Genomic DNA, 15,209 nt, shown 5'->3' with positions numbered 1-15,209 from the left:
TGTGACAATGGATGTACGTGTTGTGTCATTCGATGAAAATATGATAATATTAGAAGTTTATACTTTGAGGAATGCTAGAGTAAGGAGCGTCCTTGCAAAAGTCTGGTGAAAGGGAGCCCCCATTGGTTGCAATCGTCGTAAAAGTGCATTTAAAATGCATGTACGTGTTATGTCACTTGATGAAAATATGATGATATTAAAAGTTTATATTTTGAGGAATGCTAAAGTAAGGGGTGCCCTTGCAAAAATCTGGTGAAAGGGCGTGCAACCAATGGGGGCACCCTTTCATCAGATTTTTGCAAGGGCGCCCCTTACTTTAGCATTCCTCATTTTACAATTGAGAAATGATATATTTGCCCCATTTCTTCCCTCGGTCACCACCCCCTTGTAGTGTAAGAAAAATCCATAAATTCCCTAGAGGGGGTGCCTGGGGAAGAAAGGTGGCAAATTTATCACTTCCGTTTACAATAATAATATTTCAAGGGAAATGATAAATGCCCCCCTTTTCATTACTTTGGACACTCAGGTGCAGTGTACGGTGGCAATCAGGTCCCTTCAATCCTTACAATGCGATGACAGCTGCCGCTTTGCGGTCATAGATGACTCCAGCTATGTGCTGTGCGGCTCCCTCGAAGCGAATGAAGGGAAGCTTGAAGCTTTCAAACCGATTACCGCCAGCAGCTTGTGTAGTGGTCGGCCTTATAAAGCTCGCGAAGCTTCGCTTCCCCCTTACTGAACTTCACTTAGTAGTCGGCATTCTATAAGCGACTTGTCGAGTCTACAAAGCTTTGCTTCTTGTAGTCGTAGTCTTGTAGTCGGCCCGTAATGCCTCCCTTCATTTGCTTGAGGGAGAGGAAGAAACCTCAGGAGTAACGACAAACGACAGAAAGATTTGAAGAAACCACAAAAAACACGGGAGCAACAATGGAAGAAAACAGAACAACAGAATAAAAAACACCACCAGATACAGCTGCAACGGGAACAGAAGGAACAAACAACATACGAACCACATACGGATCATAATAAGACCAAAACAAGATGCCAAACAAAAGCTTGGCAAAAGAGAATTTACTTTAATTCATTACAAAGTTTATATTTTACAATGATTTACTAAATTTCAATGCGGGGTCACTTTGTTTTATTACAAGTTTATATTTTACTTTGTACATCTATCTATCAAGACATGGGAATGGTATTTTCACCCTCTTTCGCATTTTCATAATTTTTGTCTCATGCAAATGACTGTTCTTAATAAAATAACAAACAGAAGGGGGGAAGAAATGGAGTCATTGGTAGGAAAAGACAAAAAAGGGGTAAAAATATAAGGGGGTGGAAATATCAATTTTCACATATATGATAAATTATCATTCCCTCATGTAGGAAAATGGCATTTCCACATCTTTCTATGCATTTTCACTCCCTTTGTTTGTCTTTTCTGGAGAGAGAAAATTAGAAAATAGTGGAAATGAAACAATTTCAGGAAAAAACAAATAAGAGGGGGTGCAAATCGTGGAAAAGGGGGGGTGAAAATTTATTTTTTCTGTATAGGAGATTGATGAAGAAAATCTTTTGCAAACAAGAGAGGATTCTCTTTGGTTTAAATATAGGTAGTAGGGTGAAGTTGTTCCCTAGGTTTGAGCCTTGCAAGGAGGACTGAATGTGGAGGGAGAAAAAAGTGGAGACTGGAGAGAGAGAGAGAGAGAGAGAGAGAGAGAGAGAGGATTGTAATCATTATGGTGGGGTATCATCTTTCAACCTAAAGGAGGAGTGGGACCCACCAAAGAAAAAGCCTTTGGTGGTGTCTGTGTGTTGTGGCCTAGTGACCCTCATTTTCATGACACTGGTTTTTTGTAAATATTTTCTCTTTCTCTGAGAACAAGGATGAAAACCCAAACCCATTTCATTTCTCAGGGCTTCTGACCATCTGGGTTGGTTTCTCTTCTCTCCCCAATCAATCAGGTTAGTTTTGCTTTTTCCTTGAAAAAAACAAAACTCTTTTCTCTCTTTTTTGCCTGTCAGTTTTTGCTTTTGCTTCTTTCAATTTAAATAAGCCATTTTTTTTTGGGAATCTTCATTTTTCATTTTTATATTTCTGCCTTTTTTTGTTCTCAATTGTGATGAAATCTAATTGGGTGTTTTGGGTTGGTGTTGAAACTCTGGTTTTCAGGCATGTTCTGCTGGATTTGATCACTGTGGGTTCTCTAGGGTTTTTCCAGTACGGACTGTAAGTTGGATTATATTGGTATTTTGGGTTGTTTGGGGAGATTAGAATCTCTGATTGTTTTTTTTTCTTTGATGGGTGAAGAGAATTGAGGGAATCTGCGTTTAGGGCTTTTTGCATTAAGCTTTCTGTTTGCCAGAGTCAATATTCGTGAGAGGGATTTTTTCCATCTGTTTTCTCAAAGCTCAGATTTTGCATTTGATAATGAGGACCCAGTTGCTATTTGGTGAAATCAAGCAATTGTGTTGATTCAAAGATTAGGTTTTGGTACAAACTCTACACAAACCCTAGATTTTGGGTTTGATAATGAGGACCCAGGTGCTATTTGGGGAAATCAAGCAGTTGTATTGATTCAGAGGTTAGGTTTTGGCACAAACTCTAGACAAACCCTAGACTTTGCATTTGATGATGAGGACCTGGGTGTTATTTAGGGAAATCGAGCAATTGTGGTAATTCCCAAGGTTTGCATTTGATAATGAGGAACCAGGTTCTATTTGGAGAAATCAAGCAATTGTGTTGATTCAAAGGTTAGCTTTTGGGGGCAAACCCTAACCCTAGATATTAATTGGTGGTTGAGACTTTGGAAATGGAAGACGAAACGGTGTTGGTTGGGGAAAGTGATGTTCTACAGATGGTAAATGAGAGCCCTTCCGAAGATCACTTGTGTTTGGAAATGGATACCGATGAGAGTGGAATTGAAAGTCTGAAAAATGAAGGGAACACTTTCGCATTGGAGAAAGGCGAGGGGAGCACTGTGGTTTTCTCAAGGGAAGCTCCTCTTTTGAGCAAAGACCCTGGATTTGATGGAACTTGTAGTTGTACTGCCAATAAACTCAAAACACGAATGGCGGTGGAGGAGCTCGAGCTCCTTAAAAAGGGTAAAAATGGGCAAGACAGAAAGCTCAGTAGACACGATCGGATTGAGTTGGGCCGAATGTTTCAGGGCGCTGTGAGTTCACATGATTGGGAGCTTGCGGAGAGTTTGATTATGTTGGCAGATCCACAAACCCTCAATGATGCATTGTGTATATCTTTGGATTCTATTTGGTTCTTAAGCACACAGCAAGAACTACTTGGAATTACTTGGTTGATCAAGACTATCATTTCAAATGGCGCCTATGACTTCACAAGGGCGGCTCTGAGAACGTCGTTTCTTGCTTCATGTGTTTCTGCCTGTCAGAGCAGGACAATGAGCTTAGCGGATACAGTAACTGTTATGGCCCAAAGGTATGAACTGTTAGAACTCCTCTTTGTTGATGAATTGTAAAATCGAATGGTTTCTGTTTCTGACATAAGATTTCATGTCATGCTAGTAGAAAATCTGGAAAAATGATAGAATTTATTCTACATTTTGGAAACTCTAAGTAGAATTACATTCTTGACCTTTCTGGGATGCTTTGTTTCTCTTCTTACAGTTGGGTATATATCTGTTTTATGGAATGAATGGATGAATTGGTTTGTTTTTCTCATTGCTTCTTTGAAAAATGATATAATTTAGGTGGTTCTCGAAAAAAGACAGCGAAAAAATAATCCGTAGAGTCGAGACTAATAGGAATGTATAAACCAACTTCAATGGAATCGATTGCGGTTTACAAATGGTTTGGCTTTAATCATGTTAAGGGCCATCTTAGTTTCGACTCTAGGGATAAATTTTTTCGCTGTCTTTTTTCAAGAACGACCTAAGGTTCTGACAAAAGGATGAAATGATTTATTATTATTATTATTATTATTATCATTATCATTATTATTATTATCATCATCATCATCATCATCATCATCATCAAATCCTCTTCGTTGATGAATTGTAATATCAAATGGTTTCTATTTCTGACATAAGATTTCATGGGAAGCTATTAGAAAATCTAAAAAATGATAGAATTTATTCTACACTATGGAAACTCAAACTAGCAGTATTGTCTTGACCTTTCCGTGATGCATTGTTTCTGTTCCTACAGTTGGGTGTATATCTGTTCTATGGGCAAGGTTTTAAATGTCGGTTTCAGTGTCAGTTTCAGTCACTGCCAAAACTGAAATTTCGGTCAAAATTTTTAAAATTTCGGTGTCGGTCCTGGCCGAAATCCAAAATTTCGGTATTTCGGCCGAAATTTAAAACCATGTCTATGGGATGAATGAATGAATTTGTTTGTTTTTCTCATTGCTTCTTTATCAGATTACACGAGCGTCTCCAAGAATGTAATGGAGACGAGGTTTTGAAAGCGGAGGCTGGTGCCAAGGTTCAGAAATTCACAGAATGGGCTTTGAAATGCATCGGATTCCACTCGCGTTGCCAGGGAAATAGGGACAGAGTGAGTCACAGCTCCGCTGTCGAGATACAACTCCAGTTGTCTGCATTCAAGATATTTCTGGATCTTGCTGGCAATCAACTTACAGGAAAGGACTTCACAGAGGCTTTTGATGCGGCATGTTTCCCTCTAACTCTTTTTTCTAGCTCTTTTGATCCTGGTTGGGCATCTGGAATCTCGGCAACTGCAATTCAAGGGTTGTTGGGAATGTTGGTAGAGGGAGGTGCAGACAACGTCAATCAATGCTTTCTTGAAGCTTCACGATTTGGAAGCACTGAGCTTGTACGCATCTTATTGCAGGTAATGTGTGTTTAACTGCTTAATTAATTATTCATACTTATCACATGGTAATTTTTGTTACTAAGCAAACTTTGAAGATGTTCTTGTCTGCATACTTATCACGTGATAATTTTTAGGGAGATGATATTTTCACCCCCGCATTCGCCCCCCTTATAACGGAACAGTGAGCAACTTTAAAAGGGGGGCGAATGCCTACTGCAGGGGGGGGTGAAAATATCATCGCCCTAATTTTTATTACTCAGCAAACTTTGAAGAGGTTCTTGTCTATGGATTTTAATTGAGTGAAAGTTCCACTGAGTTTTGTTCCAGTTTTATGCCCGAGATTTATTTGTCCCACATTTATCTAAATTTTTTTTCTAGTATTATTGTCTTTATTAATATTAATGAATTCTGCAGAGACTTTAGGTTTTTTGAAGGATATCATTTTCTTTCTCAGCTTTATCACTTTATATATTGTGCGAAGAAACATTTGGTATTTGTGCCTTGGGTTTGATGATGTCTATAAATTGATGGTTTTTTTTTACTAATGTTGATATGATGTAGCATTGCTTGTTGACTACAGGTTGTTTATAGGATGCATGGTTTTAAATTTCGATTTCGGTGGGGACCGAAACCGGTATTTGGCGAAATTAGAAATTTCGCCATTTACCAAATTTTGGCCGAAATTTCGGGAAAATGCATTTTTTATTTTTTATTTTAAAAAGCGTTACAAAATTTCGGCTGAAATTTCGGAATTTCGGTCCGAAATTTCTGTCCAGAATTTCAAACGAGAGTGCCAAATTTCGGTCGAAATTTCGGTTTTTCGGAAGTCCGAAACTGGTACCGAAATCAAAATTTTAAACCTTGATAGGATGTAGCGTTGCTTGTTAATCAAATGTGTCAGTCTCCAAGTTTGTTAGAATTGCCATAAGTTTGTAACTTAGAATATTGATGGTTTATCTTTTTCCCCTATTGAATAATGAAGCTTTTTCAACTCAAAGATGTCAAAATCATGCCGGAGGTAAATTAAAACTTTGGTGCATTTTTTAAAATGTCGGAGCATATATAACGATGCATTGGTAGGGTTTTTAACAGTTGCAGCACATTTATTGATTATTGTGTCATCAAGTTGGAATTTCTAGGGATTGATTGAAGCTCTAGATGCAGATGATGGAGTGGCTTAATTTAGATGGATTTCCAGTCATGCTTGCATGGGGTGGCAGGGCATGGACTTGTCATTGAATATGCTTTAGCTTGTTGTCACCACATTTTCCAATGCATTATTTGGGTTTGGCATATCTTGGCAACGTCTTTGGGTGGTGAAAAGGATGGCTTGTGTTTTAGAAAGAGAAATAAATTGCAATAGCAAAAATCCAAGAAAGAGAAAACCTGGAATTTGCTACGACCGGAAGAGATTAGAAGAAGTCAAGAATAAAGAATCTGCTGCCCAGCACCATTGAAGAATGACCAGCCCTGTCCTTGGCTTCTCTGTATGAGAAATACCAAACTATGTATAGGGGACGATGCAACTTATCTGCCCATCTCTCATCTATCTTGCACTAAATAGGAAGATAGTTTCTTTTGCTTCCCTCATAATTAAACTTAATTTGAATCCATCAACTCGTAAAGAAATCACATAGCTGGCCTCTCCCTTGAATCTACCTCTCTAAGAACACAAACTAATGGCACTGCAGTCTTAATGCAGTAGGCTACATGTGGCCAAAAGCTAGCGTCAAATAATCTTCACATACCTTCACCCCATCAACTTTCTTGGCATAGGGACTGGTGGTTTAAGCCTCAGAGGAAAATAATGATATTAGAGGCTGCTTCTGCTTATATAAGCTCTGTAGTGTTAGATAAGTAGTGGAAATTTTATTGATTGCGGAACAGAGAAGCTCGCGGTTCTTTGTATGGGTTATCATCAATCTAAGAACCCATGTCTGCATGCCTTATATACTTTGTTGCTTGCCTTGCCTTCTCATTGGTCTCAACATGCACCTTAAGCTTAGTCAATGCAATGAGCAGCACGGGGAGTCTAATATAATCTTTCCCTCTCCTCCATTAACTTCTTTCCCGCACTCACGTAGCTAGAGTGGTTATTAGTGATAACCTGCATCACTTTATCCTCTCCAATCTCCTCAATAAAATCATCAATAAGACAAAACATCAAATTTCCGTCCTTGATAGAACCAATAACATCTGCATATTTTAAAAATCATATCCTTACCGGACTTTTAACAAGAAAATTTTAAAAAAAAATCTTTTTTTCTCATTTGTCCATCCATCTGACATGAGACTACACACCTATACTTACCACGTGCCTTCTTGTGATCTTCCATCGTGCCACTAATATTTTTAACTTCTCCCCCCTGGATCCATATCCACATCTCATACATGAGGCGAGAAGAAATCAGTTCGCGCCAAAAATCCCATTCTACTTGGCTCTCAAAGAGGGGGATCAGACATGAATTTCTTTAATCAGATTGCTAATGTTAGGTGGTGTAAAAACCCCATCTCATGTATTCGTGAAGATGAGCTCTCATTGAGGATAAAGACTAGATAGAAAACCGCATTGTGGGGAATCATCTATGATCCCTGCAAGTGCATGGGCTCCACCAGAGCCCGGAAAGCTAAAATTGATTTTTGATGGGTCAAACATCACCAACCCCTACCCAGCTAGAATAAGAGGCCTCCTAAGAGACGATCAGGGAGGGACTGCATGGGCATTCTCAGACCCCATTGGATCGGCAGATTCGAACCAAGCAGAGATTAGAGCGGTCCTGTAGTGGTTCGGGCTTATAGACAAAAACTCCTTAGACAGTCTGGTGGTAAAAGTGGACTCCCTAAATGTGGTCATATGGTTGTAGGAAAGTCTCTCCCACCCACGGAGATTCGCACATTGGATTGACGAGACTCAGGATCGAGTGGTTCATGTGTCATCTTCCAGCCCATTAGAAGAGGGGCAAATGCGAAGGCGGATAGGTTGGCCAGGGCTGGGTAGCTAGGGAAAGGCTGGAGTTGTTCAATTTTTTGCCCCCTCGAGGGAGTTTTATCCTTGTTCATTTTTTCCCCCTCGAGGGTTCTTGTTAATTGTTCTTCCTCTTTCTTTTATCGTTCTTGTTGTTGTTTTGACCATCTTGGTCGCTTGGGTTTGCCCTTTCTTTTAATAAAATTTCACCAATTCAAAAGTAAAAAAGAAAGAAACATGCATTGTGGGGGTTATCTATCTTGAAAAGAGGTCCAATGGTGTCCTAAGCTAGATGTCATCTCTTTCAAATCCCTCCGTGGTGAAAAGCGTGAGTTGTTGGAAATAACTTTCAAAGAGGAAGAGTTTCAAAAAGCAATCTTTAGCATGAAGGGACACAAAGCTCCCAGGTTGGGGGGGGGTGTTTCCTATGATCTATCATGAGTTTTGGCCTATTAACAAATCAGATATTATAAAGCTTTTTTGAGAATTTCACCTTCGTGGTCGTATAAACAACGATGTCAACACCTTCTTCATCACTCTGCTCCCAGTTGAGTGGCTTCAATTCTTCAACCCAATTAGTCTACTTCATTGCTTATACAAAAATCGTTGAAAAAGTCCGTGCAAGGAGACTCAAAGGGCGTGATTGGAGATGTCATATCCACATCCCAAGGTGCTTTCATTGTATGCAACCAAATCCTGGATGGTGTTCTCATAGCCAATGGGTGCTTTGGCTCAAGAAAGAGATGGTAACCCAAGCCTTATTTGCATGTTTTTTTTTTTTTGAAAATAGAAGAAAATAATATCAAGAAGGAGAAAGCATTACAATTTACAATGGATCTCGCATGGGAAACCCAAGTCCTGCGTGTGGGAGCCTCCTGCCACTTGTTTTTTGAAACTCAACTTTGATGGATCTAGCATTACAGTTCCTGCGGGTGTTGGGGGCGTATTGAGAAATGAGTTGGGGAAGGTGCTCGCGTTTGTGGGCCCCATTGGGGTTAAAGATGTCAGCGAGGCTGAGGTGTGTGCTGTCCATCAGGGGATAAAGCTACTAGATAAAGAGAGCCTTGACAAAGTGTTGGTAGAAGGGGACTCCCTCAATGTGATCCGATGGCTCAGAGGTTTCCACCCCCACCCAGAGAGATTTGATCGTCTTTTTGATGAAATTCAAGATTGGGTGGGACCCTCTTCTATTGTCTTCCAGCACGTCATGAGATCAGCTAACGTGGTGACTGATAGGCTAGCGATGGAGGGGGTGTCTAATGAATCTTTGAAATTGTTTGATTTCCTTCCCCCTCAAGTCCTTTCTCGTTTCCTTCCATTCTATTTTGAGATGTCATTTAGTTGTTTTTCTCCGATTACTGTTTTCTGTTATGACTTGTGACCATCTTGGTCTTTCTCTTTTCTTTTTAATAAAAGAAGCTACCATTCACAAAAAAAAATGAAGAAGGAAAAACCATTACAATGGGGGTGGGGTGTGGTGGGGAGGGTCCAGAGATTGCCCTTCCATTCACCCAAGAGAAAGCGTTAGAGGAGTCTATGAACACCGATTTGCAAGATTGACTAGGAAAAAACATACGATCACTTGAATTGACACTTCATTGACTACATCCAAGATCGGATGGGATTTGGAAGGAGGTCGAGTGATCCCCTTTCGCCCTATCTTCTCATTTTGATTGGGGCAGAAGCCCTTACCAGTTTGTGTATCTTTAGGAGTTCTTCTTCCGGGACTTTGGAGGTTGAAGATGACTCGATGTGCACTATTTTGTGGGCCCCAGGAAAGTCAATGGGTCCATAGAGTCTGATGCACTTCATTTCTTAAGTCGTGGACTTTTGCTTATTAATCAATCCTTTGCTTTCTCGTCAATCGCCATCAACGAATGAGATGGCGAGCAAATTGAGAAAAGACAGTGTTAATCATCATGCTCTAGTACTGATTTGTGGCATTTTCCCATGGTCTGCATGGGGTTTTGTGTTTTCGACGGGACTTCTCGTCCTGCTCTCTTTTGTATTGTTTCTTTTGAGCAATGAATCTTGTTATCTTGCTAAAAAAACATGCATGCCCAAACAGCAGGTGCTGCTGATCTTGTAGATATCTGCCATGTCATGATAATATAGAGGAAAGAAGGCCAACTTCTTTTGGAATATAGAAAGGAATGAGATATCAGTAGACTTTACCAGTGAGATTGAGTCTTGGTGGATATTATCTATTGTTGGGGGTGGAATTTTTTGCTAGAGTTAGATGCTGCGGACGAGAACGAAAATACTAAGAAATAGTTAGATGCTCTGGACAAGAAAGAAACTATTAAGAAGAAAATTTTAAGCTTTTACCAAAACTGATTGTGAAGCTGAATTTCAGGCTGCCCATAATTGATGGGATCATGGTAGAATTCTTACTTGATGCCTTTCTTTTGAGACAGTTACAGAGAAATATATTAGAAGAATAGAATATTATAATAGGGCTAATACACAATTCTGGTCTATTCAGCTTCTCTCTCAAGCCTGACTGCTAACTCATTAGTCTCTCCCAATATTAACAGAAGAAGAGCAATCCTCTACTAATTACTTTAATTTCATTAATCATGTGTTAGAAACTTACCGAATTCTCCACAAGCTTAAGCTGTTGGAGAAGGGCAGTATTTAATCTTTTATACTTAAACACTCCCCCTCACTTGTGGCCCACTTTGCAAACACATGGCACATGTGATCCCACCTTGGACCGATCATTGCATGTGGATTTTTTTTTTTTTTTTGACATCGGGGAGGTTTGAACTCGAGACCTTTGGCTCCGATGCCATGTTAGAAACTTACCGAATTCTCCAGAAGCTTAAGCTGTTGGAGAAGGGCAGTATTTAATCTTTTATACTTTAACAATATACACAAGCTTCCAAGGACTCAAGCTATGATTTGGATGCCCCATTTTATTGTGTTGGATGAATCTCCTTCCACCAAAAGCCTACATGCATCTCTTGAATGAAAATACGAGGATCCGTAAGACGAATGTATATTAATGCATCAAACATTTTGGATCACTTTGCAATGAGGAAGTAATTGTTTGAATCCTCTTCTTCTTTGGACACCATGCAAATATTAGCTTATCTATGAAACCCTCTTTTCTTTCACTGTGTCAGGAATATTAATCTTGCCAAGCTATGCCATGCAACAAAAAGCTTTGATACTGGTGAATTGGACCTTTCCACACTCCAACCAGAGTGATGGGATCATCATCCCTCATAAGAAGACTAAGGAATATTAATCTTGCCAAGCTATGCCATGCCTTGCACGTTGGGGTTCCCAATGCCATGTTCTCATTGTTCTGTGTTCATCCTCTCATTCTTGTGTCTTCCGATAATCAAACGTTGTCACTTACGATTCACTGTACCATTAGTGTGTAATGGATTTTCTGCATTAGCGTCCCACTCATATCTTGCTATAAATTTAGAATCAGCACTTCTTACGGATACAGTACCATCCGTAAGATATGACATACTGTCGGCGCATACATTTTTTTTCAATGGCACTGTCAAAGCATACATATTGCAAATGTTCCGAACATGCAAAGCCAAATGGTAAACTACTAAACTGTTGTGCTGAACTTGAATGGTTTGAATATAACATCAGCATTATATTTGGTTTTGTACTTTTATTGTAGGCAATGAAAATGGAAAGCATGCCAAAATCATCTTCTTTTATAGACATGCAGTTAAGCTACATCTTCTTGATTGATCTGTTATTTTTATTCCTTTTCTTCCTGTTCTTGGAATTTAAGATAAACAAAAGACTCTACTCCTTGTCATATCTAAGAAATTTCAGACATGAACTCACTGTTTCTCTTTGGGTGATAGAAGTATATGTGCTTGTGTGGATGTGTGCCAGGGATACTTTCTTCATCTTGCTATTTGTAGTTTTTTAGGACATCTCGTCCACTGACTGTATCTTATCTTTAGATTCAATAGAAATTACTGTTCTAAAAAAAATGTCATCGCAGAAATTTTCATTCCATTTCCGCCACTTTGCAGAAGCATGTGACATTGTCAAAGTGGGAACTGCTTCACAGTCATTGCTTATTTTTGCACGAATCTTGTACTTATGGCGTGCTCCCACTTTGCGTTTGTTAACTTACCAACTTCTCCAAAAGCTTAAGCTGTTGGAGAAAGGCGTTATTTATCTTTTATACTTTAACACTCCCCCGCACGTGTGGCCCACTTGGCAAACACGTGGCACATGTGGTCCCAACTTAGGGCCGACCATTGCATGTGGATTTTCGCTATCCGGGAGGTTTGAACTCGAGACCTTTGGCTCTGATACCATGTTAACTTACCAACTTCTCCAAAAGCTTAAGCTGTTGGAGAAAGGCGTTATTTATCTTTTATACTTTAACAGCGTTCTCACTATTTTTAATTTTCTACTTTATGTTTCTGCCCATCGCTTCCTGCTTGCCACTTCTGGGAAAGGTCATTCTACAATCCCTGATTTTGCTGGCATAAAATCTTCGATATTGTTATTCAAAACATTCATAAACAAGTAGAAAAGAAAGGTCTGCATTTTTCTTGACATACCATTTTGAAGTATATCCAAACTTCAAACACATTGGTGGAACTATCAAACAAATTCTTCTTCTGACTTGCCTTATTAATTCAAGTGCTTGGATGCTCTATTCAGATTGCTCAAAGGAACAGCTTAGACGTGGACGTTGATCTCGCTCTGGGTTTCGCTTCCCACTACTGCAAAATTGGCACAATGGAGTGTCTGGTTGAGGAAGGTAATGCCATCGCCTTCTTGGGCCCTTTAATGAGAGCGGCCGAGAGGGGATGCATGCAGGTTGTCCAATGGTTCGTCCAAAGAGGGTGCCGAGATATGGAGCTATGCCTCGCCCTAACAGCCGCCACCTCCAGTAGTCAGGTCGGAATAGCCGCCTACCTTCTCCCCCACGTGCCCCAACATGTCCTCGCAGCCCTTAGCATTGAGATCCTTAAAGCTGCTGGGGAACGAAGTGGCGGGTCCCTCGATGGTGTTGCCTTTCTTCTCCGCTCGGACTTTCTCGGGGACCCTGCTGCCACGTATGCCATTGCAGATAGCATTGCTAGGTCGGATGATGAGGTATTGTCTTTTCTTTCTCCTTTTTTAATGTCCGATTCCACACAATCCTTAACATATTGGGTGCAACCATACGAGCACAAATGCACTGGATCCATGGTTTTAAATTTCTGCCGAAACGTTTCATTTCGGCCAAAATATTTCGGTTTCGGTGGAAAACGAAACGAAATTCACATTGAGTCGGAAAAGTACCAAACTTCGCCGAAACGTTTTGGAAATTTCAGCTGAAACGTTTCATTTCGGTGAAATTTCGGTGAAACGTTTCGGTGAAGTACAAAATTTCACCCGAAATTTCGGTAAAATTTTTACAAGATTTCGTCCGAAATTTCGTACCGAAACCGAGATTTAAAACCTTGACTGGATCCCATCAGAACTCCAAAGTTAAGCTTTCTCGGGCGAGAGTAGTACGATGGGTGACCTCCTAGGAAGTCCTCGTGTCGCACCCCATACATTTTTTCGAGTCAAAAAAATTAAATCCTGAACATATTTTTCTTGGTTTCGTGCATCTAACCTAATATCCCCTTCGCCCATCTGTTCTTTTTCTTCTTTATTTCGGTTCTCTAATTCAAGATATTCTTGTTGATTATATGATATACGAAAATCTTTTTTTATTTCTGTTGATGTTTTTATTTTTATAGGCCGTGGCAACCGATCTGAGAGCTTTCTTGCGAGAACACTGGTCAGAAGAAGCTTTTACAGATGGATTGAGATATGGGCAGGACCACTACGTGAACTTCATGAGAATTCTAGGCCGCGGAGAGTCACCCATATGCCTGAGGGATCTACCTGCACCCCTTAGAGTCGCCGTTGCTTATTTGCCGCTATACAGGGAGTGTATACAAATGGGTGGGCGCTTGTTGTCACAGAGACTTAGAGGGCAGCTTGTGGAAGCGGCGAAAAGACTTGGGAACGGGCCCGTTGATGAGTCAAGCCAAGGGAGGGACCTTCTGGCAGTTTTGGAGCTCCACCTTCCGCCATTTTTGGTCCATGCGTCTAATGCAACTTGCAAGCCGTAAATCTAAGATTATTATTCTATGATATGATGATTTGCAGAGGTTAAGGTGAGTGATTATCAAGTGATTTAATTCTTCCTTAAATAGGAGTGCATCATGCTAATCTTTGGGATGGTGTGTTGTTCTATTCCTATGCTATGTATTTGATCTGTATGTAAGATCAAGAAAAGATAAAAAAACATGAGGGTATGTTGAACATTGTAAGATATAACATGAGGGTATATCCACCATTCGAGAAAAAGCTATTAGGGTCTCTTTAATGCCTTAGATAAAATTAGCCATCCATTGCTCTCTGTCCTTGAGCAGGAGAAAAATCAATAGATCTTTGTTTTGTATAACATATAGTTTTAAAAGTTGGTTTGTCAAGTGTCACTATGGTATAATGGGTCCCACCGATGATTGATCTGAACCGTCCACTTGATTGGCCTTGCTTTGGATCTCTTATGAATCATACTTATAGCCAATCCAAACATCCAATGATATGTATTTTGGGGCCAACAGAGATCCAAAACAAGAGGGGTATGTTTATTATTTTATCAAATAGACTGGCATTCTTGTTGAGGAAAAAATTGTTTTTAATTTTTGTTTGCATATGTAACCATAGCCCAACCCGAGATAGCATTCCTTTGATCCTAACCCCACCCAGGGTCAAGGATGCTCAACCCTAACCCGGCTCGTCTAACCTGCTTCTTCCAAATCTGGTTGGGTTGGGTTCGGGTTAGCCTCAAGGCGAATATTAAAAATACAAAAAAATGAACATAAGATTTTGAAAATCACGATAAAATTAGAGAAAATGTCGACCCAATCCGAGCCAAAATCATTCGGGTTGAGCAAGACACAATCTTCACTGCTTGAAAGAACTCCTTGTGGGTAGGGGTGCAACTCGGGTCAGGTTGGATAGGGTGTTGAGGCCAACCCGAGATAGTATTCCGGCAACCCTAAAATGATCCAACCCGAACCTGACTAACCCAACCTGCCACTAAATCTCCCAACCCTAACCCAACCCATCTAACATTTTTTCCAAATCGGATTGGGTGAGTCAGGTTCAGGTTAACCTACAGCGAAAGAGGAAAATACAAGAAAAAAACATAACCCTAAGAAAATTGTCGGGCTCAGGTCTGGTTACCAAGGCCTCAACCCTAACCCAACCCAAAATTAAATCGGGTTGGATTTTCCCAACCCAACCCCAGGAAATGCCAACCCAACCCGAGCAAGAATCTGGTTGAACCCGGGTCCGGGCTGAGCCCTACCCAAGTTGCACCCGTATTTGTGGGAGATTGGCACCTGGTGGGTTTGCTAGAGCCCGTCCCATCAATTGATGGACCTCATTA

The 15,209-nt window shown here is 40.3% G+C and overlaps 1 protein-coding gene across 2 annotated transcripts; it reads left to right on the top strand.

The window, feature by feature from the left end:
• The first annotated feature begins 1,636 nt into the window (after window positions 1-1,636).
• LOC143858382 (ankyrin repeat protein SKIP35-like) lies at window positions 1,637-14,136 on the top strand. 2 transcript variants are annotated; one of them, XM_077369019.1, is made up of 6 exons: window positions 1,637-1,959; window positions 2,168-2,224; window positions 2,306-3,448; window positions 4,392-4,824; window positions 12,431-12,868; window positions 13,504-14,136. In XM_077369019.1, exons 3-6 carry the CDS (start codon window positions 2,808-2,810, stop codon window positions 13,879-13,881), a joined length of 1,890 nt encoding a protein of 629 aa, XP_077225134.1. In that variant the 5' UTR covers window positions 1,637-1,959; window positions 2,168-2,224; window positions 2,306-2,807; the 3' UTR covers window positions 13,882-14,136. The 2 variants fall into 2 exon arrangements, with proteins under 2 accessions (XP_077225134.1, XP_077225133.1); XM_077369018.1 differs by having other exon boundaries at window positions 2,168-3,448.
• The last annotated feature ends 1,073 nt before the right edge of the window (window positions 14,137-15,209 follow it).

The sequence above is a fragment of the Tasmannia lanceolata genome, unplaced genomic scaffold (genome assembly GCF_043159265.1).
Source record: "Tasmannia lanceolata isolate RefF3 unplaced genomic scaffold, GAP_Taslan_0.1 ptg000026l, whole genome shotgun sequence".
In the NCBI taxonomy this organism is placed as follows: Eukaryota; Viridiplantae; Streptophyta; class Magnoliopsida; order Canellales; family Winteraceae; genus Tasmannia; species Tasmannia lanceolata.
Note: the sequence above shows the minus strand (reverse complement) of the source record. Positions and strands in the feature narration are given on the sequence as shown.